The sequence below is a fragment of the Etheostoma spectabile genome, chromosome 4 (genome assembly GCF_008692095.1).
Source record: "Etheostoma spectabile isolate EspeVRDwgs_2016 chromosome 4, UIUC_Espe_1.0, whole genome shotgun sequence".
In the NCBI taxonomy this organism is placed as follows: Eukaryota; Metazoa; Chordata; class Actinopteri; order Perciformes; family Percidae; genus Etheostoma; species Etheostoma spectabile.
In genome coordinates this window covers 18,912,102-18,938,924 of record NC_045736.1, presented here as the reverse complement: position 1 = coordinate 18,938,924, position 26,823 = coordinate 18,912,102, and the positions used below count along the sequence as shown (strand labels likewise).

General features: G+C 37.8%; 3 protein-coding genes and 1 long non-coding RNA gene across 6 annotated transcripts; 2 read left to right on the top strand and 2 right to left on the bottom strand.

Annotated features, from left to right (window-relative positions):
• The first annotated feature begins 927 nt into the window (after window positions 1-927).
• On the top strand, window positions 928-5,921 carry rhebl1 (Ras homolog, mTORC1 binding like 1). The gene is made up of 8 exons (XM_032514459.1): window positions 928-1,334; window positions 2,363-2,434; window positions 2,546-2,613; window positions 3,025-3,107; window positions 3,528-3,584; window positions 3,683-3,730; window positions 4,035-4,116; window positions 4,210-5,921. Exons 1-8 carry the CDS (start codon window positions 1,283-1,285, stop codon window positions 4,300-4,302), a joined length of 555 nt encoding a protein of 184 aa, XP_032370350.1. The 5' UTR covers window positions 928-1,282; the 3' UTR covers window positions 4,303-5,921.
• Window positions 5,922-6,133: 212 nt separating this feature from the next.
• Window positions 6,134-15,937, top strand: prkag1 (protein kinase, AMP-activated, gamma 1 non-catalytic subunit). Of its 3 annotated transcripts, none has more exons than XM_032514446.1 (13): window positions 6,134-6,321; window positions 7,796-7,847; window positions 7,943-8,043; window positions 8,993-9,074; window positions 9,181-9,239; window positions 10,093-10,138; window positions 10,227-10,281; window positions 10,661-10,787; window positions 10,972-11,137; window positions 11,239-11,276; window positions 11,747-11,893; window positions 13,965-14,064; window positions 14,250-15,937. In XM_032514446.1, exons 1-13 carry the CDS (start codon window positions 6,313-6,315, stop codon window positions 14,258-14,260), a joined length of 993 nt encoding a protein of 330 aa, XP_032370337.1. In that variant the 5' UTR covers window positions 6,134-6,312; the 3' UTR covers window positions 14,261-15,937. The 3 variants fall into 3 exon arrangements, with proteins under 3 accessions (XP_032370337.1, XP_032370335.1, XP_032370336.1); XM_032514444.1 differs by having other exon boundaries at window positions 6,168-6,321; window positions 7,925-8,043; XM_032514445.1 differs by having other exon boundaries at window positions 6,181-6,330.
• Window positions 11,784-13,916, bottom strand: LOC116688437 (uncharacterized). The gene is made up of 2 exons (XR_004331776.1): window positions 13,802-13,916; window positions 11,784-11,991 (listed from the first exon to the last, which is right to left on the bottom strand). It is a non-coding gene; the product is annotated as an uncharacterized LOC116688437 (long non-coding RNA).
• A 551-nt stretch (window positions 15,938-16,488) lies between the features above and the next one.
• LOC116688382 (activin receptor type-1B) lies at window positions 16,489-26,619 on the bottom strand. The gene is made up of 9 exons (XM_032514409.1): window positions 26,373-26,619; window positions 23,370-23,615; window positions 22,516-22,782; window positions 22,156-22,386; window positions 21,841-22,008; window positions 21,036-21,192; window positions 20,208-20,332; window positions 19,968-20,098; window positions 16,489-19,059 (listed from the first exon to the last, which is right to left on the bottom strand). Exons 1-9 carry the CDS (start codon window positions 26,437-26,439, stop codon window positions 18,934-18,936), a joined length of 1,518 nt encoding a protein of 505 aa, XP_032370300.1. The 5' UTR covers window positions 26,440-26,619; the 3' UTR covers window positions 16,489-18,933.
• Between the last annotated feature and the right edge of the window lie 204 nt (window positions 26,620-26,823).

Here is a 26,823-nt window from a genome sequence, read left to right as displayed (position 1 = left end):
TGCTTTTAAAATCTTGATTAAGTAAAAGTATGTAGGTATTATCAGAACTTAAAAGTACTAATGCAGAAAATCCAATGAGGCCACATCATTGTCCAGTTTGTAAAGCAGCCTACACTGTGGCCAATTTGAAACTTGCCTGTTTTAGTTTTACTTCTTTAGACATATAGGTTAATGCAGGGTCAACGGTACAATGAAACGGGTTGGACTAGACAACAAGTCAGCTCAGCAATTAAAGCACTAATCGCAAAAAGAGCACTGGTCATAAAAAGATAAAATAAGATTAAATGACAATAGGATGTGGGATAAGATTGGATCTCTAGATCTAAATAAAAATAGAATAAAGTGTAATATACTGTAATAATTGGTGTTATTGTATTCACTTGATTTGGCTAAATAAACCCTCCTTCCACATGATTTCATTCAAGTCTAGAATGATTTTAATAGAGTATCTGATTTTAAGCATACGTGAGTGAGAACAAGACAGTGCAAGTGAGAAAAAGGATGAAGAAAGAGAACTAACATGTGAGATACTTTACTTAAACAGAAACAAAAAACAGTAAAAAAAAAAAAAAAAGTAAAGTACTGTATACTATATATATATATATATATATACACACGGTAGCCTAAATATAGCCTAAATATATAGGATCCTGGATGAGGTTGTTGCTGGACATCTGTCTAGGTTCTTTACATACAGTTAGAAACCTCTGCCATATTGTTCTAATGTGGGAAAAACTAGACTTGTGGACTGTATTTCTTTGACGGAAAGCCAGTCTGGAAAAGTCTAAAAGACTGGATATCAAAAACATGCTGGCTGACTGGGACGCACAGACATGAATGTATCAAGAGGCGCACAAAGGGTGACCTCTACTGTACAAACTGTCCATGTCAGTTATGACGTGTTCACCGGTTTTACGACGGTGTGCTTACACAATGACAGTTTCCGTCAGTTTGACTTGCGAATCGTAAGCGCGTAGAGCGAGCTTTTTTTTTTTTTTATTCAAATTTCAGTTGGAACGAAAATTTCATAATTTCAAACTATCGGTCGATATCGATAACAATATCAGATACAGAAAAATACAATTTTTTGGGATAAGTAACGTTACTAAAACTCTGAACCTCCAGCTCGAGGCCCAGCTCAAGCCACAGCTCCGAAAAGTTTGTTGTTGTCACGTGATGTGATACGAATGTGGCGATAAAAGTTTGTTTCGATAGTAAACCTAGGTGGCGTAAGTTACTAACGTTACATTATTAAAACCTTTGGAACAACGTTTTCACCAAAATGCCCCAACCGAAACATCGAAAGATTGCTGTTATAGGTTACAGGTCTGTAGGTGAGTAAAGCACACGAGCTCGTGCACAGCTAATGTTAGTCAGCTAACAGGCTAACGCTTTGTTTTCTTCTTAAGTGTAGCTGTCCGACGAACGCCAGTGACGCTAGATCACCTGTGTTCATGTTTCTTTGTGCTTCGTGTGTTTGCTGAGCAGTTGATCACTAAACCACACTATAATCAACGTTACCATGTTGTAGAGCCATCTGTTACTGGTTGTAACGTGTTCTGTGAAAACAAAGTTAGCTCAGCCGGTGACATCCTGGTTCAGAGCCAAGTGCCGTGTGTCGAAACTTTTAGTCTAGCATGTCTAATAAAAGTATGTAACGTTAGTTGATGTCAGGGGTTTGGTTTATGTCAGTTTTTCGGTCCTTTTGTTTTTTTAATTACATCGGAGACTATGTTGGAAATAAGTCTTTACGCTTAACATTTTATTTTTTCTTCTTCTTCTATATCCGTCAATAAGATCAATCGATTCATAAATGTCCACAATTAAAGGAAGTCAGCATGTAATTATATTCGATCTTCTACCAAGTTTATACCAGCCGTTTGTATTAGTAAATGGACTTGTGTGGCCGGTGTTGTCCTAAATATATGACCAATCAGATTCTGTGTTAGCTGTATTAACCAAAACGTTCAGCTGGATGGCCATTGCAAACGTTTATATACTTTACCAGATCTGTTGTTCTTTAGAGCCATTACCACAAATGGTGCCTCCATAGAAGTTAGATAAGGTCACAAATTAAAGCTGTAAAGAAACAAAATGACCCCATAGATACACGGAGAATCACACATTTTTGATTGCTTTGGTAGCAGAATCTGTAGTGTGTTGGAAGAGCACTATCACTCGATACCATCTAATTGATTCTCTCTGATCTGACAGCTCACAGATTTTAGTACAACAAAATCACAGCTATCAATATGTGGGAGCCTATCTTAATACTACAGAGGCACACCACTTTTGGTAATGGCTTAACATTTTGTTAAAATTGTAGTAAAACAACCATGTTATGATTCTTTGCCCTGCACAGGAAAGTCATCTCTCACAATACAGTTTGTGGAAGGACAGTTTGTTGACTCCTATGACCCCACCATCGAAAACAGTATGTGTCAGTCTTAGATTGTTTATGAAATATTGCAACAAAAAAAGTCACAATGGATTTGGTGTAATTTTAAAGAAATGTTTTGAAAAACTGGTTCATTCCTCTCCCCAGCCTTTAACAAATTGGTCAGCGTGAATGGTCAAGACTTCAATCTTCAGCTGGTTGATACAGCTGGACAAGTGAGTTTATCATCTACCACCATATCGTACACAGGCACTAAATCCTTGGTTTTAAATCAACATCTCTGATCTGTAAATTTCTAGGTTTAAACATTGATTTTTTTTTTTTGTGCCAGTGGTAAGCAAGACATTGTAGAGACATTTTCCAGTTTAGCTGTAGTCAGCCAGTTAATGCCACACGTCTGCACTGTCTACCTCGCCTCATCGCCCATATTACTTAGCTTTAACTTTGCTGACTTAAGCTGCTATTATAACACTACTGTATTCTGTCAGATTTACAAGTATATTCAATTGACAGTTGCCAGTTATTTTAGAAGCTATAGGCTTGTATGTCTGACTCCATTTAATAAGGTTTTATGCTTGGTAACAGTCATACCCAATGTGATTATAATACTTGTCCTCTGTCTGTAGGATGAGTACTCCATTTTTCACCAATCCCACTCAATGGACATCCATGGGTATGTCCTTGTCTATTCAGTGACTTCCAATAAAAGGTGAGTGGATGGTTGTTTTCATATGTGTATCAATAATGAGGCATACACTGTTAGAAGTCTAAAAACTTTATATGTTACGTAAACAACACTCTAACGTTAGCATTACGTTCTAACATATACATACTATATGGTTTATGATACATTAATTCTAACCCACAAAGATTTACTAGGGTTAAACCCACTGTTATGTTTACCATCATCATATAATTGCCATATAACTAGACTTATAATGTTCCATTTTTGAGTAGTAGATTTTTTTTGTGTGCTTGTTGCCCATTGCTTCAACCAAATATGCCAAAGTATAGGGTTCTTTGGACTGGCATTATGTATTATAATAGTAAGTAACATACAGGTTAGAGTTGAACACTGACTACTCTCAGATCAGTATGAAAACGTACTTTGATGTCTGTCTTTGTTCAGTTTTGAAGTTGTGCAGGTTCTACACGACAAGCTGCTAGACATGGTTGGGAAGATTCAGTGAGTTCATTTGGATCTTTAAAATTCCATACTTCAATATTTGTCATTTTTATTTGTCACGATCATTTTTCCAACCAAGTTTTTTTTTTTTTTTTTAGGGTCCCAACTGTTCTCGTAGGGAACAAAAAAGACCTCCACATGGAAAGGTAATTATGATTATTGAATCTTGACTATAAACTGTAACTGTCAGTTTAAAAATAACACAGATAATACTGTCGGACCTTTTGGTCTTAAACACTCAGTATAATTAAACATTAAATACATTTTTAATTTAACTGTTAAGAAGTTGAAGGATAAGTAGAATTATATTTAGTATTGTTCTTAGTGTCGACAAATCCCCTGAAAACCAACAATAAATTGATCCCGTTAACATGGACTGCCTGTGTAGCCAAGTGAAAATACAAAAGGTGTTTTCAGTACGTGTAGCTTCCATTTTTATTTTTTTCACAGGGTTATCAAGCCAGAGGAGGGAAAGAAACTTGCTGATTCTTGGGGTGCTGCATTCATGGAGTCCTCCGCTAAAGAGAATGAGGTAATGATAGGTATCTCTTTGAAAAGCAGCTCATTGATGCATACTAATTCTGACACAGATCCAAACTCTGATGACAATATTCTTGCAATGCAGACAGCTGTGGAGGTTTTCAAGCGGATCATTTTGGAGATGGAGAAAGCTGATGGAAATGCACCCCCAGAAGAGAAGAAGTGCGCCATGATGTAAAATTGTATCCAGGACATCAGTAAGCTAATTTGCTGAAGACAGAAGGCACAACTTCACCAGCTCGCCAACCGTGACCTCACCGACACCAAGACACTGCAGTTGAACTTTTCTGATCCATTGTGATACTAGATTGATTTACTTAGTATGGCAACTGCCCAAATATTTGATAAACCATCCAACTAATTGTAACCACAGGGAGAATTTTCTCAGAGCAAGACTAATCTTTGTTTTAGACAAAGAAGCACCGTCGTTGAAATGTAATCTATAACTGGGCAAAATCTTGACTTGGAGTGCAACCAAATGCCCAGAAAACAACATAATATTGCCAAACATTGGTCCCAATTATTGCAGATAATGTTTTTTTGAACGTATTATGGTAATAACTACTTGTAAATCTGATGTTTGAGACATCATTGGCTTATGTCTCATATTCCTTGAGTAGTTGAGTTAATGTACAGGTAGGGCTGGATATTTACCTTTTTAAGGACTGGTATTCAACATTTTGTTTTCTTTTTTTTTATAGTGATGGAGAGTCACAGATCACATTGCTTTAAATGTGGTGTTAAAATGTCAGTTTCTTTCACAAATGGTGGATTTCCTTGAACACCCTGGAATGATATTTCACATAAGAAATTTCACTGGTTTCACAGTTCTCACTGTAATTTTTATCAACTCATCTTTGGGTTCCTTTCACCAATCAACTGTTGAACTGTGTCTTCGTGATGGAGGAATCTTTTTGGATCTCTACCAACTCACATTTTAAGCTCTTTTGCTAAGCAGATTAGTCCTCTACGATTTTTTTCTACAGTTTAATTTCTCCTTATTGTAATAAAGATGTTATCTTTTGGACAACCCTCAGACAAATTTAGTACAGATTGGGATAGATCTTTGGTATTTACCAGCTATGGCCTTTGTATACAATATAATAGAATCTTAGGAATTGGTTTGATGCTATTAGTCTATTTGAGTGGTGCAGGTTTGTTCTCCCTTCAATATCCTAAGTAGATATTCTTATAACTGCGTTATAATTATGAACATTATGGAGTTGCAATTTTTAAATTGCATTTTAACACTGCGTAAGACTATTTAAGTGGCTAAATGATACAGAGTAAGCTATTATTTTAGTTCATGGTTTTGATTTGATGATTCATGCAAGCCAAACCAGGCCAGGATGACATGCATTTAATTTATATTGCATATTGTGGACTTGCATGTTTAATGTCAAGATGCTTGAGATCCTAAATGACTTGTTTTGCTTTGATCCTGTAGCCTTACAAAGACCCCTGCCCCCCATAGTCCTCATGTTGTACTTGTAGTGGGTAATTATAACTTTTTTATCAAGTGCTTTGCTGAGTAAGTAGTTGATTGATTGATGATGGTTGACCAGAAGCTGGGGATGCTGTGTCTTGTGCCTTACAGTTTCTAAAACTTACCCATCTGCTTCCCTTTGTAACTCAAGGTGCTCTTGAAGTGTTTTTCTTTCATCCCATCTGTTGACTTGAGACTGTGTTGCAAGTGGTGGTGTGCACTTGACCACCAATTTCCCCTTGTGGGTTAATGTAATTCAGAAATCTTGCTGTAAACAGTTTTGTATATAAATAAATCTGTTACTCATTTGATGCGTCATTGTGCTGATTTTGGTTGGATTATTTAGCTAAAAGTAGCAAAATAGTTTCCTATTCAATATATTACTGCACAGTTTACAGTGAGAATACGTAGGTTGATGTACTACAGCAACTATGGATGTAGTAAGAGGGCTATACTGTAAGTTCACTGTTACGCTAAATTACCGTATGTTGGCATACACAGCATCATAGTATAAGGGTTAATGTATCGTCTACATGTGACATGAAATTGTGGTGCGTTAACACTACATGCTTTACGGTTACGGCTGAACAGCTATTCAGGTTGCTCAATGCAAGTTGTAGCGGAAAACCAACCTGCATGTTTTTGCAACATCCTGTGTTGTAAACGAACCCGGGCAAAGGAAGGTGATACGGCGAAAGGAATATGGAGTGTGTAAGTTATGTAGGTAACTTGAGAGTGTACATCTCGTAAACGCTCTAACAAAGTTAACTAACGTGACTTTCCAAAGCATGCTAACGGTAGCGGCTAACTAACGCTAGCTCATTCTGGGCAGAGTAATTAGTTCTGAGGCTAGCGCACTTGTTAGTAACGTTAACTAGGCACATATTTTTTTTACTGGTTTCAGCCCCGGTATCGATGTACAGTTACTGTAGCTAGTTACTTAATCAAGATATTAACCTTATGTCATATAATGCTTCACCAGTGTAGCTGACGCAAAAGCCAGAGCTGACATGGAAAGTCACCTCGACTGGTTCGTTAATGTCAACAGACAGTGACGCTAGCTTACTGATAATGCTTAGCTAGCTAGCTAAGTTAACGTTAATACTATTGTGTTAAAAGTAACGTTTGCGTTATTCAGCCTGCAAAAACTTCAACAGCTATTATACTGTCTATCGGTTTGGCAGCTGGGCACCGTTCAATTATAGCAGCTGTGTAAAAATAATCTAAAAACAGCTGAATCAGTATAGTATTAGTATTAGCTAACGTTAAGCTTAGCTATCCTATAGATTTTTTTATGTTTAACTAGCTGACCTCAGTGTATAACAGATATTAGCTAGTTAGATCCATACAGTTTATGGTTACATTTCACAATTTAAGTCATTATCAATGATGCAACCAGTGGACTTGTCTGTGAGACTTTTATGAATACCCTAATTTTACACCTGGGGTGTCTAATTCATTTCAGTTCATGGGGACTACAATTTAATCTCAAAATGAGATTGATAGTGATTAGTCTGAAAGTGGCGACGAATATTCCTTAAGCACTGAAAAGTGCTGTGAACATGCAAAACACAGTGGCTTCCTGTTTCCTCAGCAAATAAATAGTAACTGGTCCATTTTATTGAAAAACCGTACACTGTGTCCACTTTTTTTCTGTTTGACAAGAACATTTTTCACATAGGAATAGCAGTGTATTTTATTGAAAAAAATGAATTATTTAATTTTCACTTTTCACACTTTGCAAAGTCATCCAGTGAGTCGGATTGGACCCTTTGGCAGCCCTGTTATGGCCCCGTGGTCTGTATGTTTGACACCCCTGCCGGGTTACACCCAGGCAACAACTCTATTACATGTACCGTTAAATCTGGCTTTAGCATGCATGCTTATCTACACATTCATACATTTACCACTTAACTTTACTGAAACCTATCCTGAACCATCATCAAATTAACCTAATAATAACATTATACATACACTAAGCATGTGAAGGGTTGGACCTAACCACCTATACTCTCACTTTATGGGCCAGTAAGGGGTTCTACCTATAATAACACTGATGGGGTCAATGAATTAGCCAGGCTGGGAATTAATTAGCCACATTATGCAGGCTTTTGTATAACAACATAGCTTATATATTCACAAGGTCGCCTACACAAACTGACATTTATTAATCTTTTTATTTCAGATTCCAGTGACTCTTGATGATCTTGAGGGCAAAAATGACCCAGTCATAGAGGGTAAATTACTTATAATCTTATGAGATCAAACTGAGAAAAAGTGACGTTTGAAAACACCAAAGAAGTGTTATTAATAGTCTCTCTTATTCCTCCAGACCCAGAGCACAATGTGTACACCAGGTTTATGAAGTCCCACCGGTGTTATGACCTTGTACCTACCAGCTCCAAACTGGTTGTGTTTGATACATCACTTCAGGTAAAACAAAAGCTTTACATAAAGAAAATTGAATATATGTCTGCAGTGTTTTCCCAAGATTTGTGGGCGACTTAGGTGCTTACCACCAAATAAGCACCTAGGTATAGGGGCCACTGGGTATAGGGGTCCTCCCTTGAGAAGATTTTACCTTTTTTAATTTGAAAAAAAAATGCAATGTCACGTCATTTTGGATTATTATTATTACTACCATATTTGTTTCTAAAATGTTGAAAAGTTAGGGCAGATAATCCATAAATAACCCTGAAAAATATTAAAAGACAACATTTTCTAAAGAAGTCCACAGGGGACAATTAATAGAACTGAGAAAAGTCTTTAGGTCAGTTTTGATGCTCACATTGATTTTACATTCCTTTGACTTAGGTGGTGCTCAAAATAGCTTGGGTGTAGGCATTGGCTGGTTACAGTTTTCAAGGTATACGGCTGTTTGAAAAAGTCAAGGTTTCAAAACCACAAACCTTTTCCATGATACCATTCCAAAGGTATGAGGTGTTTTTTTATGAGTGGTCAAGGAGAAAAACTGTAGTTTAGTAATTCGTCTCTTTGCCAGTAAGCAGTGTGTTTAAAAATAAAATACACTGTGTTCAATGAAAGATTTTTTTTTTACCCAGACATTTAAAAAAAATAATACATTTTAAAGCTGTAATTGCAATACCATGAAATCGTGATATTTTTGGTAAAGGTTATTATAGTGTCAGAATTGCATACTGGCCCATGCTAGGGCTGGGCAATAGGTAGAAAATCAGATATCATGATATTCTCAACCAAATACCTCTATTGATATTGCGGTGATATTCTAGGGTTGACAATATAATATCGATATATTGCCCAGCCCTAGCCCATGCCTACTTAGGTATTGTGCTGAAGCCTTACTATAGTAGGGAAAACCCTGCTCTGATTAGCTAATTTAGACTGAGACGTAATTTTACAGGTCAAGAAGGCATTTTTTGCCCTTGTTTCAAATGGGGTAAGAGCGGCACCCCTGTGGGACAGCAAAAAGCAGTGCTTTGTTGGTAAGGGCAATTTTCATTTGGTACATTTTCCCTCTGTATAAAACAAAATTAAATAAAGGACTGACTTGAAAAATACTGACTTGATTCTCCTCATGCATTTCCACAGGTATGTTGACCATCACAGACTTTATTAACATCCTACATCGCTACTACAAATCTCCATTGGTAAGATGGTGGACACCAAATGGTCCTAGTCCTTTAATTGTAAGATAAGGTGTAAAAAATGAAATCTTAAAGTGCCCATATTATTAAAAAAATTTGGGGTATTTTGTGTCTCTGGTGCTTCCACACGCATAAAAACTATCCATGCTGTTTTGAATGAGATACAGGTTCATGAATATCCTCTGCCTTCAGTCTCCGGGTGAGCTGCTAAAAATCTGCACGGCTTTCTACGTAACTAGCCGAGACAAAGTGGCTAATCGTAGCACATGCTAGCTCTAGCATGCTAGCTCGGTCTCAATGGCAAAATACTGCTACAACACACACTAGTTCACCAAAATCTACAAAAGAACTACTTCCATGTCCCTGTTCTGCAGGTATTCCACAAGTGTGCCCTCGTTTTGAAGAAGTCTCCCAGCTAATCCTGCCTTGTACTGACCAAAGTAGGAGAAAGAGTTATCTAGCTGATGTTATCTTACCTAGCTACAATGCATGTGTAACTCCCAACAAAGATAGTATAGAAGTGAGATGTCTCACTCTGTAGCTGAAACAGAGACCCAAACACACAGAGTGAAAACAGGATCTGCAGCAATGTGCAATACAACAAAAATATGGTGTTTTTTGAAAATGAAACCATGGAAACCTTTTCTGGTACAACCTCAAAATACAATTATGAACCTGAAAATGAGCATAATATGGGCGCTTTAAAGTTGAACTACAGACTTATTTTGTAATAAGATAAGGTTTTAACTAATATGTTGGTTAATGTGCCCATGCTCCTTTTCCATTTGTATTGAGCTTGTCTGGATTTCTTTCTAAGTTCCTCTTAAATAGGTTAACCCTTTCTCTTACCTTTTAGGTTCAGATATATGAGTTGGAAGAACACAAAATTGAAACATGGAGAGGTGAGAAACTTTAACATGTAATGTGCAATTTTTATTTGACTCGTCTAATCTTGAAGGGTTTGACTTTGTCTGTTCTTGATTATAATAGAGTTGTACCTTCAAGACTCTTTTAAGCCCTTGGTTAGCATATCTCCAAATGCAAGGTGAGTTTTGTTTATTTATATATTTTATTCTTGGTTTGACAGTAGTACTTCCAGGCATCTGCATTTTCTTGTTGGTGTCAAAAGACACAAATGTTACATGCTGGGACATACAACTATAGGGCATCCGATGATTTATACTGTGGCAGTAACTCTTAAAAGTTGGCCCATTTCCAGCAAATGTTGATGAGGAAATACAATTACGATTATGTTTGGAAACAGTATTAATCAGACAAATGCTTCACTTAACACTTGAAGTTATTACCTTTCTTGCCAAGAGTACCAACAGTTGATGAGCTAACATTAGTTACTATATCTTAGCTCTATTTCCTTTCACTTTTTTTTATTAAGCTATCAATAAAATTAAACTTCTCTGTCACAGTTTGTATGATGCAGTATCATCACTGCTGAAGAATAAGATCCACAGACTGCCTGTAATTGACCCCCTGACTGGGAACACACTCTATATTCTCACACACAAGAGGATTCTCAAGTTCCTGAAGCTTTTTGTAAGCCCTCTTGTTTTCTCTCCTCACTACTACTACTAATCCTACTACTCCTTCTACATTGAATACTTTAAAGACTGTTGCCTACAGTTTTGGAAAATGGTAAATTATAAAACTCTTTTACGCAGACATCCAATTGTCCTATAGTTTAAGTAAAGTTTGCACAATCTCTTGTTATTGTTTTCAGATATCGGAGATGCCAAAACCCTCGTTCTTGAGACAAACCTTAGAGGACCTAAACATCGGAACATTCCAGAACATAGCAGTGGTCCGCACAGACACTCCGCTGTACACAGCGCTGGGTATTTTTGTTGAGCAGCGAGTGTCGGCGCTCCCCGTTGTGGATGACAAAGGTATGTGGGCTGGTTGAAATAACATCCTTGTTGATTTTGTATTTAATGACCAGAGACCTCTTGAATTTAGTTTGTGTACTGATATGCTGCCTCACTTCCAGGTCGAGTGGTGGATATCTACTCAAAATTTGATGTTATAGTAAGTTATCTGTCTTTTACCTTTTTTGTTGTTGCTTATAAGCACATAGTGAAAGTGCCTGCTTTAATTTCCCAAATCCCAAGATGATGGATTCAAACTGCTTGCTTTATTTTAACAACTGTCCAAACCCCCTAAATATTTAGATAACAATCAGATATGACAAATAAAAGCATCACATCATCACATTTGAGAAGCTTTAACCAGCAAATCCTTGAAAATGTAGCTTGTAATGTAGAAAAAAATTCATGTATTCTCAAAATAGTCGACAATTAATTTTCTGTTGATCCATTAATTGAGTAATCAGTGCAGCTCTTACATTAAGAGTACAGTTTGGCGATATGACATACAGCGTCATATATTTTACCCAGCTTTGCTTGGGATGTTAATTTCTGCTGGCTAAAAATGTCACTGTATTTAATGTGCATTTAAGATAAGGAAACATTTGAACCTGAAGGCCTGTGTTCATACAGAATCTGGCAGCAGAGAAGACGTACAACAACTTGGATGTGACAGTGACCAAAGCCTTGCAACACCGCTCTCAGTACTTTGAAGGAGTGCTGACCTGTCACAGGCACGAGACCCTGCAGGCCATCATCAACAGACTTGTGGAGGCCGAGGTGAGAGTTGGATGTCATTATGTGTCAGTCTCTTGTGGCCTGTTTGCCCCCTGTTGCTTTAGGCTATTACTGTTCAGAGTGTAATAAACATGAATAGCCTATGATTAGGGTTGGGTATCTTTCGCATCTGAACCATAATCACTACCGATACCGTTACCTGAAATTCGGTTCCCAGTACCCAATAGTACTTTTTCCGGTACTTTCCCTCGGTAATTACAAAAAAATATAACCGCAAGCGGCAATTTGTGGGTTCAAACCTTTTTTATCAATTGCAACTTTAAAGTTATTTCACACATATTAAAAGTGACTTAGTCTATTACTTAAAGGAACAGTTTCAAATGCCTACAACTGATTTGTTAAAAACATATATATATATATATATATATATATATATATATATATATATTATATATATATATATATATATACACTCACCGGCCACTTTATTAGGTACCCCATGCTAGTAACGGGTTGGACCCCCTTTTGCCTTCAGAACTGCCTCAATTCTTCGTGGCATAGATTCAACAAGGTGCTGGAACCATTCCTCAGGGAGTTTGGTCCATATTGACATGATGGCATCACACGGTTGCCGCAGATTTCTCGGCTGCACATCCATGATGCGAATCTCCCGTTCCACCACATCCCAAAGATGCTCTATTGGATTGAGATCTGGTGACTGTGGAGGCCATTTGAGTACAGTGAACTCATTGTCATGTTCAAGAAACCAGTCTGTGATGATTCCAGCTTTATGACATGGCGCATTATCCTGCTGAAAGTAGCCATCAGAAGTTGGGTACATTATGGTCATAAAGGGATGGACATGGTCAGCAACAATACTCAGGTAGGCTGTGGCGTTGCAACGATGCTCAATTGGTACCAAGGGGCCCAAAGAGTGCCAAGAAAATATTCCCCACACCATGACACCACCACCACCAGCCTGAACCGTTGATACAAGGCAGGATGGATCCATGCTTTCATGTTGTAGACGCCAAATTCTGACCCTACCATCCGACTGTCGCAGCAGAAATCGAGACTCATCAGACCAGGCAACGTTTTTCCAATCTTCTATTGTCCAATTTCGATGAGCTTGTGCAAATTGTAGTCTCAGTTTCCTGTTCTTAGCTGAAAGGAGTGGCACCCGATGTGGTCTTCTGCTGCTGTAGCCCATCTGCCTCAAAGTTCGACGTACTGTGCGTTCAGAGATGCTCTTCTGCCCACCTTGGTTGTAACGGGTGGTTATTTGAGTCACTGTTGCCCTTCTATCAGCTCGAACCAGTCTGGCCATTCTCCTCTGACCTCTGGCATCATCAAGGCATTTCCGCCCACAGAACTGCCGCTCACTGGATGTTTTTTCTTTTTCGGACCATTCTCTGTAAACCCTAGAGATGGTTGTGCGTGAAAATCCCAGTAGATTAGCAGTTTCTGAAATACTCAGACCAGCCCTTCTGGCACCAACAATCATGCCACGTTCAAAGTCATTCAAATCACCTTTCTTCCCCATACTGATGCTCGGTTTGAACTGCAGGAGATTCTCTTGACCATGTCTACATGCCTAAATGCACTGAGTTGCCGCCATGTGATTGGCTGCTTAGAAATTAAGTGTTAACGAGCAGTTGGACAGGTGTACCTAATAAAGTGGCCGGTGAGTGTATATATATATATTAGCCTGTTTTTTTTTCATCATGACCGTTTTTAATTGCTCTTTAACGTTTCATGTAAAGCACTTTAAAATTCCTTGTTGGCGTGCGTGTGTGCTTTGCTTTCTGACAACCTGCAGAGAGGACAGATAAGCTTGCGCTTACAGGCTCTCAGGTACCAATATTTAGCACCATTTGATTTTACGTAAACCAATACCGGCGTAATTGGGTCAGTGCCGGTAAAAGTACAGGGTTCGGTACCCAACCCTACTTATGATGAACAATGTCTGAAATGCTCCTCCATACTTTATTCTTCTTTTTCAATCAAAGTCCTGAATCGAGGGACACATCAAACACAGCTATAACCAGCTTTTCTCCAATGTTGCATTAAATAAACACTCAAAGGAATAAAAAGTAACATTAATGTTCTTTAGGTGCACAGGCTGGTGGTGGTAGACGAGCAGGATGTGGTGAAGGGAATTGTCTCCCTTTCAGATATTCTACAGGCACTAGTGCTGACTGACGGAGAAGAGGGTAAGTACAGTTGGGTAGAGTTCTCAAGATTTTTTGGAACTGACACATTTTTAATAGATGCAACATCATAGTGTAAATACAATAAGTACTATTAAAACGAGTAGTAATAAAAGCAATGCAATTATTTATACATCCTGAACACGTTAATAGTAACGTGAGTGATTATTTGATTTTTCTCTCCACAGGCACAGCTTGATGAAGTAACTCAAACAAGCAAAAGGCTACAGTTTTAAGAGGAGGTCAGAGCAAAGGGAGAAAGAAAAGGCATGTGAGAGGTGAATTTTGACAGTAAATAAGTATCATCACCCATCTCCTGTAACCAGACCTTCTATAGCCACACATGGCGATAAAATTGTAGCAGCACAAGGCATACCCTAGCTCCTGTAAATTGAGCCAAATTCCAAGCCGAGAGAGAGCCAAGAGAGATGTAAAAGCACAAGAGACCTATAAGGAAGAGTAGGATGACAAGGCATCATTCCCACCTTAGTGTTAGCTTAAGAGGAGGACCATTAATGCTTCGATTAAACATGTTTCCCCAATAGTATAAATGATGTAATCAGTTACAAACTAAAGGAAAACTGATATACCTGTCTTGCCTTTTTTTTGGCAGCATTTCATTTTTATAAAAAGACTGAAATCTAGATGCACATAAGCCTATGTTAGGGTAATTTTAAACAGTGTGTAACTTTCTGAGATAAACATTTGGTGTGTGTTTTTGTTCTGGCACGTTCCTGACAATTGCTTTAGGCCGGTTCTTTATACATATAAGTATGGATTGTGTTTTCCGGCTGAAATAATTTTGTTATCCAGCTAGTTTGATTATTTACATGCAGGTGGAGAATTTAATTCTAAATGATTTTTACCTTGATTAACTACCAATTTGCATATTGATGGTCATATGGTTACAGAAGTATTTATATGTACTGTATGTGTGGTAAATACTGTACATACATACAAAAACTAGCTTCATGCTACTTTTGTGTGAATATCTTAAAAAGTTATCTAGCTTAATTTAACATTTAAACACTATGCCTTGGAGATGGCCAGTTGTCTGCACTGGTCAGTTTTATTTGAAAATCTTGGTCATGGTCTAACTCAATTTTTAATAAGTCAAGACTTTTGCAGGTTTCACCTTCAGACCTGTTGTTTCAAAATGTAAATGTACATTTGTCAACAATTAACTCATGTTACCACAGTTACCAGTAAGCGGAGAATTCAGCAAACCTGAAAGAGCACTTAAGGCTCTCGAGACAACCTCATTTGGGAAATACAGAACAGCATTGATAAATCTGCTGTATGAGATGACATAAATGGTGCTGTATCCTGGATATTTATGGGTTTTATGTTTTGTCTGTGTTGTCATGTATAACACAATGTTAATTGGCTTTTACAGGTTACTTTAAAGACACCTTGTTATCTGCCTGTTTTGTTACTTACACTTTGGGTTTTGGCATTAGCGTTGGGAATTGCTAATTGATTCCATGCTGCAAAATCTCATCAGGTTTTAAAAAAGTGGCCCATCAATAGAAAACCAATGTTTTTGTGGCATTGTTTGTTTTTGGATTTCAAACTATTTTGGAGCGTTATGTTAAGGTCAGTTACAGTCAGTATAACATATCTGAACATCAAATTTGATGCATTTATACAACCTTTTCTGTTCATTGTGTTTAGGGGACTGTATCAAATTTACTCAAAACCAGCATTTCCTTACAATTTTCTTAAAGAGGAGGGACCAGGAAAATGTCATACTTTCTGTTTTGGTATATATGAAATGGAATGCGTACAACTGTATGTAAATGGACAGTTTTGTAGTAATCAGCATTGAGATTCTGATTGAAAGCATGAGCAATAAAGGTTCTTTGAGAGTTTGTTGTAAATGGTATTTTTATTACCTCCAAAGAAGGCTATGCTTTTCTGTTTGGTTGTCTGTCAGCAGGATTACAGAAAAAACTATCATCAAAATGGTGGAAAGCTGTAGCATGAACCAAGGAAGAATCCATTACATTTTGGAGTGGATCAGAATCACGTCACAGATACACAAATTATTTTCCACTTCTGTTAACATTGTGAGGTAGAGCATTTGCGCTGTATTCATGTTGTGTCAGAATAGTCAAACAAATGAGTTCCCGACTGGGAAAATGCACAATATTTAACATTGTGAGATAGGGCATGTCTGGGTGGAGGTCTGCAGTCTAATTACCTATGTAGTTGTTAAATGCACAAATCTTATATATCGCTTATATATCGTTATAGCACTGACAACTAACTTAAGCTTTTCATTAAACCAACATTAACTGATTTATTTTCCGGCCAGCAAAAACAAGGTCTCAACAACCCTGACAGATCACCTGGAACCTTTTTTTTTTTTTTTTTAAGTTGGAGTTGGCCAAGAGGAAAGACTGTAAAGTAAATGGACACCACATAGGAAAACAATTGCATTTATTACTCCATATTAGAAGGTACATGATTGAAGTCATGAAGTTTTTTTTACATAGATGCAGTTGTTTCTTGACCTGACATAGACTTGGGAGTTGCCACAAACTGTAGAATAATACCTAATTTATTTGACTTACACCCTCCTAATTATCCATGAAGATACTTTGACCAAGGTATTAAAACCTTAAATACACTATGCATTTGTATACGTTGTAAGACAGATACAATTTGACAAGCATACCCCTTTGTGTGTATAAATATGGTCGACACTACACTACCTATCAAAAGGTAGAGCTCCACAGTCAACAACAGCATCAAGTGCAGTCTAGTCATTCTTACATACATCCTGTTAGACTAATACAATACAGTGCAGTGAGCAAGTGATTTTAAGTGTTGGTCAAACACATTTGTGAGACAGCAAAGAGACATTTTAGTAGTATTTAGTTTCAATATTTCTTATCTCAAAGAAAGAGTCCGACTCTTTACAGTTTCCAGTTAAATTGTACTACAACTGGTTGGCATGATTTGTATAAACATTCTCATTGTTGTTCAACAGTTTGGTTTAAAAGCTGCAAGGTCAGTAGTAGTGCACATGTGGCCTTTCAGGCTTTTATATAGACTCACAGCATACAAATATAAATAGCATGGGAAAGACTACACACAGACAGTACCTATTGAATTTGCATACAGCTAAAGACAAAAGTGCAGCTTTTTCCTGAAACAAGTAAAATGTGGTTTCTGACGATGTTAGCTTGATAGAAACAATCCACATACAATTTGTACATTAAAGAGGTATTGTATGGTGAACAAAAGGAGTTATGAGGGGAAAACATTGATTAAGAATCAAATACTGCTCTGCAGTAGTAGAGGACTAAAGGAGAAAGTCAACATAAGCAGTGTCAGACATACTGTAATGTCACATCAGAGGTCAAAAATTACAGCAAGAGTCAAGACAGAAGTAAGTATCTTCCCAGCAACCAAAAAGCTAATATAAAAGATTTAACCATCTTAAACTAAGTACCAACATACATTTATTTACACAAGTATCACCTTAAAAAGCTATTTTATGTGCAGTAGTTATACTTGGCCAGGGAAAATGCACCCTGAGGGGAAAAGAACATTTGACATGCTTTGACAATGTAAAAAAACAAACATAAAAACAAACTATTATTCAGATTCCTGAAGTTAGTGTATTAAAAATTAAACATTTTTGCCCTGTATTTAAAGTACAGTGTAAATAGTATTTACTGCTGCAAATGGCAAAAGGTTTATCAGAATGTTGTGTATACCAGCTTTTCTGAGGGGCTGGAGCAACGTTTACTCTCATGGCAGGTTATGGTCTCGATTGATTGAGAGACAATCAGATTGGAATACTACCATTCAAATATTATACAGGTGTTTTGTAAGAAGTGTCCCAATCTGAAGCCAGCAAGTGTGTCAACTAAAAGGTCAAGGACAGAAAATACTGTATCCAGTCCCTGGGAGCTGTTGCTCTACATGTAACTGTCCAAGTGAAATGCATTTTTGCTTAATAATCCTAAATTTGTATTTAACATTGTTAAATAACATGGTTCTAAACATACAAAAACATAAGGAAAACCTGAGGTTTACAACAGCTTATGGAAGGGCTCCAGGCAAGTGGTCCAAAGGCCAAATCATGTTCGGCAAGTTGCACTTATGCTCCAGTGATTTCAAAGTCTTAAAACACCTTGTTGAAAGCAAATGGGCTGCATTTACACAAGCTTCCTCAACTGCTTTGTACATGCTTACATGGTAATCTGCAGACAACTAAACGACACAGTTGTAGCAGAACCAGATGGATTATTGTCTTTGAAGGATTTCTAAGCAGTTTGTGATGTGTCTGTAAGCTGTAGGCGAGACAGAGAAACCTGCACAATAGCCACACAAGATCTAGTCATTTAAATAACAGAAAGAAGTAAGTTAAAAACATGCCTAACCCTCCCAGCTTGCACCCTTTCAAAGACAAAAAGAGCAAAATGCTGTTAGTTAACTTTTAAGTGACTGTGATCAAAGAGACTTTGAGGAAATATCAGCAACTGATTTTCAAAATGTTGTGTTGAACGGTTAATTACATATCCTGTTATCGATTGCATACAAGTACACAGGAAATCCAAGGATCCTCAATAGTACGGAATGTAGAAAGGAACAAAAAGGGCAGCAGTAGCTGAGGAGAGGAAAGGTGTTCTTGGTAGTTTGGCTGGGTAAGCGAGGTAGGGTTTGTCAAAAAATCAAGTGGCTTCAAAACTGGCAGGAATGTCTATGTAGTCATATTTTACAAAGTGCGAATCTCCATCATATTCACTTACTTTGTGCGTTCTTTGTAGAAGGTCCTGCCACCTCCTCTCAGTGTCCTACAGTCTGGAAGTTGGCTCCTGCTCAGCGCTCTTTCTCAGAGCTCTGCTGACTGACTGCTCAGACTTTAATGTCCTCTTGAATGCTGAGCTGGGAGAGGGTCTTCTTGATGCGCAGGGCCGTCAAGCGGGCAGCTCCGTTAGCATACCAACACTCCCTCATGATTTTGCCCATAACCCGCAAGGCCTGGACCAGTAGTGGCGAAAAGCAAATAAGGATTAAGAGCTTACAATAGAGTATGACTGATTATGATGACATAAATGTAGCTTAAGTAGTCAGTATGTATAGTGTTTGAAAGACCCTGTTCCTGTGCAAGTGTTGTGTTGCCAATGTCAATCCACTAATTTGGTTTGAAAATATAAATAAAAAAATGAAAGTTGCATTACAAAAAGAGCTTTAATGGACAAATCACTTTATTCCATCATTGGTTTTATTTTCACAGCTTTGGCCATCATTGCTGAGATCTGGAAAATCCAATTGGGCAAGAAACATGTCACACAATCTGACAGGTTGTAAGTACAGCCCAACAAATACTGGATTTTTAAAGCTGATCATTTATGTTCACAATGGTTTTTTTTTCCTACATAAGAAAATCACTTAAACATAAAGATTTTTAATGAGGAAGAATGTGACCAAGATATGTGCTGGCCAATTGGAAAAATGTATATAAAAAATACCGATAATCTAGTGATACCGGCTGATGCATCTGGCTCTAGTTGTAAAAAGGCCATCAGTTTAGCGTTATTAACCGAGAACAAGTGCACCCGAAATGTGCATCCCTCATGGCATAGGAAAACAGTCGATGGACAGTGTGACAAATATATTTTGAGTAATAATTATAAGCATATTTTTTCTTTTTAATAAATATTAATAAATAATTTTACCCTGGGGGACTAAAATGATAACCTCTTAGACGTGTTTTTAGTGATATCATAGCATTCCTAGATCTCAGCAATTAACTTGATGAGTGCAATGTTCTGATTTTAGACATGAATGATGACCAAAACTTAAAAAATAAGACACGGTGTAAGTGCAACCTAAACAGGAAGAAAAAAAACTGACAAAAGTTGAGCTTTAATCGATCATTTCTATACCTCGTAGCTTTGCCACCAATTGGGGATGTCGGGTCGTATTTTTTGGTCACACACCAACTTTCTCATCTCCTCTATGGAAGGGTCAGAAGGTACCAGGTCATGGTAGGGCAGCTGGTACTCTTCGTGGATACCTGATAACAAAGGTCAATGTTCAGTGCTGTGATCTCAGTTGTTAACATCAATAAAAAAAAATCAAAGAACACAGGTTGAGTATCCAGAGTAAAAACACAAGAGTCTGACCTCCACTATTACAGCGGCGTGCAATCTCCCAGTAGACCAGCCCCAAAGCATAGATATCAGCACATTTGAATGAGTCAAAGTGTCTCATGTTGATAGTCTCATCCAGAACCTCTGGAGCCATATACCTGAGGGATGTAAAAACAATTCCATATCCATGTCTTGTATTAATGCCTGTCCTGACGTGCTGTACTATGTTTTATGTTTCTGCAGAAAAGGAACCTGCTGAAAACCAGTTTTTAAACTGAGCCAGGCCCGTTTTTACATTGTAATGTAATGTTACTTTTTCTAACTTTCCCGTATAATAAATATGAGTGAATGAATGAATCCCAGTTTGTAATTATGTGCAGAGTTAAAGAGTTTTCTGGGGAAGGTGTCAAAGATAACGTGAGAATATGTGAGAATGGATGGTCAGCTGCTGCAGGTGTGCATATAATCATACTATGTTACAATGTTATCATACTATTTAACAATGTTCTGTACATATACCATGTTACTTGCACTATTCATATTTGTTATTATCTGAACAACCTCACGCTTTAACTATGTTCTGTACACATATCATCCAACTGTTCATTTGTTAATTAAGGTATGTACAGTATACTTCACATTTGTAATCGCTACTGTCGACATTTTAATATATTCACTCACTAATACTGTATTTGTTGTACATATTGTAATTTAGAGTTGCAATACTTACTCCTGCACTTTATGTGTATATCACTATATCTTGCACTTCTGGTTAAATGCTAACTGCATTTAATTAGCTCTGTGCTTGTAATCTGCTTAATGGCAATAAAATTGAATTTGAATCTGAATATCGACACAGACCTCTTGGTGCCCACCCTCTGATTGGGCGCAATGTCGATGGTGTCTGCGCCAGAGTCATGACGGACAGCCAAGCCCAGGTCAGCGATGGCACAGGTGCAGTTCTTCTTCACGAGGATGTTCTTGGACTTCAGGTCTCTGTGCGCGATACCTGGCTTTCCTACCAAAACAAAAATGTACACTTAAGACCCTTTTCAATTCATATCTCGAAATTTATTTTTAACATGTCATTGTCAACTCTAAACTCTCTTTTATGAAACTAGAAACTATAACTAGCTATACAATTTTCCTTTTTGGGGCATCAGTTTGGTTGATAAAAATAGTGCAACAAAATGTCCTCAACTTTAATCTTCCATGACGGATAGTTAAGAAGAGGATTCAGTAGTGAACCGCTTTAAAATATAACCAGTAGATTATGGACAAAAACTCAGATGATTTAGACATAGGAGCAAAAACAATTTTTCTGGGCTATACTAAAGGTAAAAATTATATAACGTTCCATTATTTACAATTAAAAATTCAGTGCAATCTCACCACACTGGATTCTCATTGTCTCTATTCTAACAGGTATACCCTTTATTTTTTTTCAATGCATAAGCCATCTTGCAATTGTTTAAGTAATTAGACATCCCTTCAATAATACAACAATGTTTTCAAGAACATAATTTATTTATCAATTTCTATCTATTTGTCAGTTGTCAACATGCGAGGCCTTGTGCTAGTCTGTGGGGAGAAAACATAAGGAACGTGTTTCAAAAGAGAAATAATTACAACCAGCACTAAAAGAGCTGAAAAGTGTTGCTGTTACCTTGTGTTCCTAGAATCTCCATGTGCAGATGTGCCAGGCCACTGGCAGCTGACAGTGCCAGTTTGATCATTCCTTCAGTAGTGACAGAGTAGCGATTCAGGTAGTCAAACAGAGAGCCATGCTCATGGTAGTCCGACACCAACCACAGCTGGGTCCAAGTGCCATTGTCTGGGCAGGAGACAGAAATATAAAGATACACAAGAAATGTTATTACTTGATGATGATGATTTATTATACAACAAACAAATCACACACATCAATAACCCTAATCTGTGAATTATTCATTCATTTTTCAACATGTTGTGATGTTACAACCTTTGTTGTCAGCAGCTATAAAGCCCAGGATGTTTTCATGGCGGAGCATAATGGTCTGATAGATTTCAGCCTCACGGAACCATGAGCGCTCCTCTCTGGATGAGAAGATCTTCACCGCCACATCACCCCCCCTCCAACGTCCTCGCCACACCTCCCCAAAACGCCCTTTACCAATGATCTCTTGGAGGACAATTGTTCGCGCCACGGTTCGCTGGACAAACAGAGGCAAACCTGCTTAGAAAAGACAAGAATAGTTATCAGAATTTTCTGATATTTGATTTTTTTTTTTTTTAATGTCAAACTAGTGTAAACTGCAACATGAGGCTGGTTTGCAGCTAAATTATAACGTTGAGCACTGACCGGAGCCTGAACCAGACGAGGACAGATCGTATATAAGGTCCTGCAGGGTCCTGTCTTTGGCCATGTAGAGGTGGTCACAGGAGGGGTCCTCCACCTCCAATCGCTGCCTGTGGCTGTAGGCCCGCTGGTGGTACTGATACAGGAACATACACATCAGCAGCAGCAGACACAGCAGGAACAGTGGCCCTGCAATCACAGCGACTAGTTCCACCAGCACCCATGTCCCACCAGGGCCGTAGCCTCCCCCGAGTCCTGACTGAGTTGTGACTGAAAAGAGAACAGCAGAGAATTAAAAGGCAACATCTGGTACATATAAGCAGACTCCTTGATATGAACTGCTTTGTGTCCATGAGGGATAAAAGTATAAGGTATAAAGCCTTCGGCTAAGCAAACAATTAGTCAACATTTGACTCTTGCATTAACTTGTATTGATTATTCCCAGTTATTTAAGAAAGAAATTCTCAATTCTCTACAGTAAAAAGGCTTTTACTGTGAACAAAAACAAGTGTTCAATTTGCATTAACAGCAAACTAATACTATAAAAGGTTTGCTTATTTTCCCTCTTGACCATTCTCATATAACCATTTTAATGAAGATATCCACACTAAGTGTATGTGAACATTCTCTCCACCTACTCTCTGCAAAATATTTTTGGACATTGTACAAAACACCACAGGAAACATGTCTTCCCAGGAACCATGAGTCACAAAACTGTGTAGAAATAGGAAACATGTTCTTGCCTGGCGTTTGTTATAAGGACCGGATGTTAGATGTGTGGTACAGTATTCCAGGTAAAGACACAACTTGTAATAAGCACTAAATGAACCAATCATACTGTGCATGCTGTGTGATACCTGAGGGTACTTTGAGGTCAATGCTGTTGCAGTAGTCTGTGTAGCAGCAGTGGGTGTTGAGTAAGCCCTCTGCACTGAGGCAGTAGAACGGTTGTCCGGGGGGCACAAGATTGTCCCGTGTGATGCAGATACGGATGTGCTGCTCTTGGCCATCAATTAAGGAAGTGGAGGCCTTGCAGGCTCCATCGGTCTCACACTGGTAGCCTGTCTTCTCGCACTGGGCAGTAGTGCAGTTACACCACAGAGCTGCAGGGAGGGAGAGGGCAGAAGAAGCAACACAGTGTAAAACAAAATAGTTTGCATAATTAAAAATACTGGACTTTACAAAACGTATCATCATCATTGCTCATCAAACGTATGAGCAAAGTTCTTTATTTTCTTCTCAGCTGTGCCGGAACTTACAGTACACATCATGTGCAGTAGAGGGCAATGCCAGCCAACAGTATACATAACATTATAAGCTATGGACTTACAAACAATTAGGGTGTAAAGCAAAAGTTTTATCACAATACAATATTATCGGTTCAATATCTGCTAATATCAAAAAGTCTGCTATGACGCAATTTGGATTTGGTCCAATTTGGGGGCCTGCAATCAACTTGAAACGATGTCATATGCCCTTTAACACAATCGGTTACATTTATATCAACTCACAAAAAGTAACTAAAAAGGCATTTAAATACAAAACAAACTATTTTCATAAGAAAACTAATTAATATAAAGTGGAAATTTCAAAATAAAAGTGCATGTTAATGATGATAGGTATCCTTTGCTGCATGTCATCCACTCTCTCACCCCTTTCATGTCTATCTCTACTATTGAATAAAACAAATCTATTAAAAAACAAAATCGTCATTTTTGTTTTTTGCCCAAAAACCTAAAAGGACAATAGCTAGTAATACTTTGTCAGAGATGAACTTCTATTGTGGTTTCTTTGGCATGTGGCATCTCCCTTTTCGGTCGCTAAAGATGATCCTAATATAATTTGTTTGGTTTGTGGGACACCCGCTTGAGGCAGCTACCTGACAAGGTTAGAGAGTAAAACAACTCTGCAGCAGCACCAAGTACTAAAGGAAAATTTCAGATGGGTGATGTATTGCAAAGATTATTAAGACACAGAAATTATGTCACATTCCAGTACTTCTGCAAAAGCCCACATTGGATTCTCATTAGAAAACAACCTTGCTAGAGAGCCTGTGTGCTGGATGTGGTTGGTAGAAAACCCACACACGTGCACTTGAACTTTAGTGCCATGTACATCAAATGGGGGAAATGTAGAGTTAATGTGTTTTGTGGTGCTGATTCACGCAATGCCAACACCTACATGACAAATGCGGGTGGTCAAATACAGAAAACAAAACAACCAGAGAAGAAATAAGGAAGAAACTGCTGACTAAACATGAAATGAGACTGACATTTCAGACTTTCCATAGCTATGAATGTCACAACTGTAATCCGCATTGGGCTGAATGTTTTAAAACCAACTTTAGAGACCAAATACAGCCAAGATACTGACCAATACAGTTCAATTTGGGATAAACAAAGGCAATAGAAAAAAGGTGTTTTCTGAATGTTTACCTTTAAAACAAAAACATTTCAATAGTTACAAAGTTACAATAAATCACAATGTAAAGACTAGTTTCCTTGTAAAGTACACAACAGTTCAAATATATTAACAACACTGGAATTTATCAGCTTGAGCAGTAGGTGATCTTTTTCTGTTTTCAACCAAAACACATCCAGATGAGATGTTTAATTACATTCACCCTAAGTAACAACCTTATGTTCCATACTTTTGAAGACAATGGTCACATGTGCACTGTGTTGGGATTCAAAGGAGTGTGCTGTATAGTATAGAGAATAGATTATTCACAGGCTGTATTGACAGAAAAAAGGAGAAGGAACAGTTTCCACATTTCTCAACATAACTTTGTCCTATGGGGGGATTTGATGATGTAATCTGTTTATACTGTGGAAACTATTCCTTAAATATATATTTTTTTGTTGTTGTTGGTTGGATCAATTAATCAGCAACTATTTTGATAATCCCTTCAATCAATAAGCAAAAACACCAACTGTTAGTTGTTCCTAAGAAGATCTTCTTCATGGCAATAGTGTTACAGGATTATTGCATCAATGTGATTAACTATTTTAATTTCTTTCCACCTGCTTATTTGATCGATTAACGGTTTTCTGTTACATTTCCAAGAATTATGGATGATAAATAAGAATATTAAACATATTGCCCACTCCTACTTTGCCCAATCAGATAACGAGCCACACATATGAGCAACATACTGTTATTACTGTTAATACTTTCTAACCTCGTTCACACAGAAGTAAAAGTGGAATATTGCTTCATACAAACACACAGATGAAACTACTCGAAGCACCGAGTGAACACACTAGACCCACCAGGCTCCATATCATGATAAACTGTATAATAATCTACTATTAAATACAGGTACACTTGTTGTATTACACAATCATCATAATGATATCCTCATGGCATCATTATCTAAATAGCTACATGTCAAGTGTATGTGGATATCGCTACTGTAAGACAAATAGGTAATTAAACGTTTATAAAATATTAGGAAAATATTGTACAGAGCGGTGACAACCGTCTCTTTAGTTGTGCAAGTTAAATAACCTTGACTACAAACAGCTGAAGCTTAGCTAGCTAGCTAGCTAGTCAAGCTCTGTTGTTTACAGCTAAATAATTCAGTGAGCTACCTTAAATACATTTTAACTGCTGCTTCAGACCAGTCTGTCTAGCTCCGACAGCAATAGAAAGACAGTGAGATATCGTGTTGTTACATTTACATTAAATGTATTTAAAGAGTTGCCAGGGTTTGTACACATGAAGTCTGATTTAATGTCTAGCTATGTGTCAATTCAATGTGCCGTCCATGGCTAGCTAACGTCAGCTAACAGCTAACTCCACACTCCTATGCCTTGATGACGGCAGCAGCTTATGAACAAAACAAACAAGTCACTTACCCTCGCAGTTTTTGTACAGGACTGCCTGAACAACCAGGGCAGCTAACGAAATCCGTAGGTTAGCCATGATCAATAAATTCCCGGTTCATCGCATTAAGACATTTAGTTAGCTAGCTAACGTAAGAGGTGGCGAGGCGTGATGATGACAGCTAACCAAACTGTCAGTGAACAGTTTACTAACATTCTCCACCAGCAGGCTGCAGCATAGACAGCTAGCCACAGACTGCGGATTAAAGAAGTGAGTAATCATCCATCCATCCATCCCTCCATCCTTCTCTCCCTCCAACTATCTAGGGAGGTCCTGGGATATGTCTGCATTGATTTTCTTTTTTTCCTTTTTTAAAACAACTCTGAAAAAAAGCTGGAAAAATGTTGGAATGGAACAAAAAATTGACCATCTCATTTTCTGGTCAATCAGGACAGCAGAACAAACTGAAAAGACAACATGGAC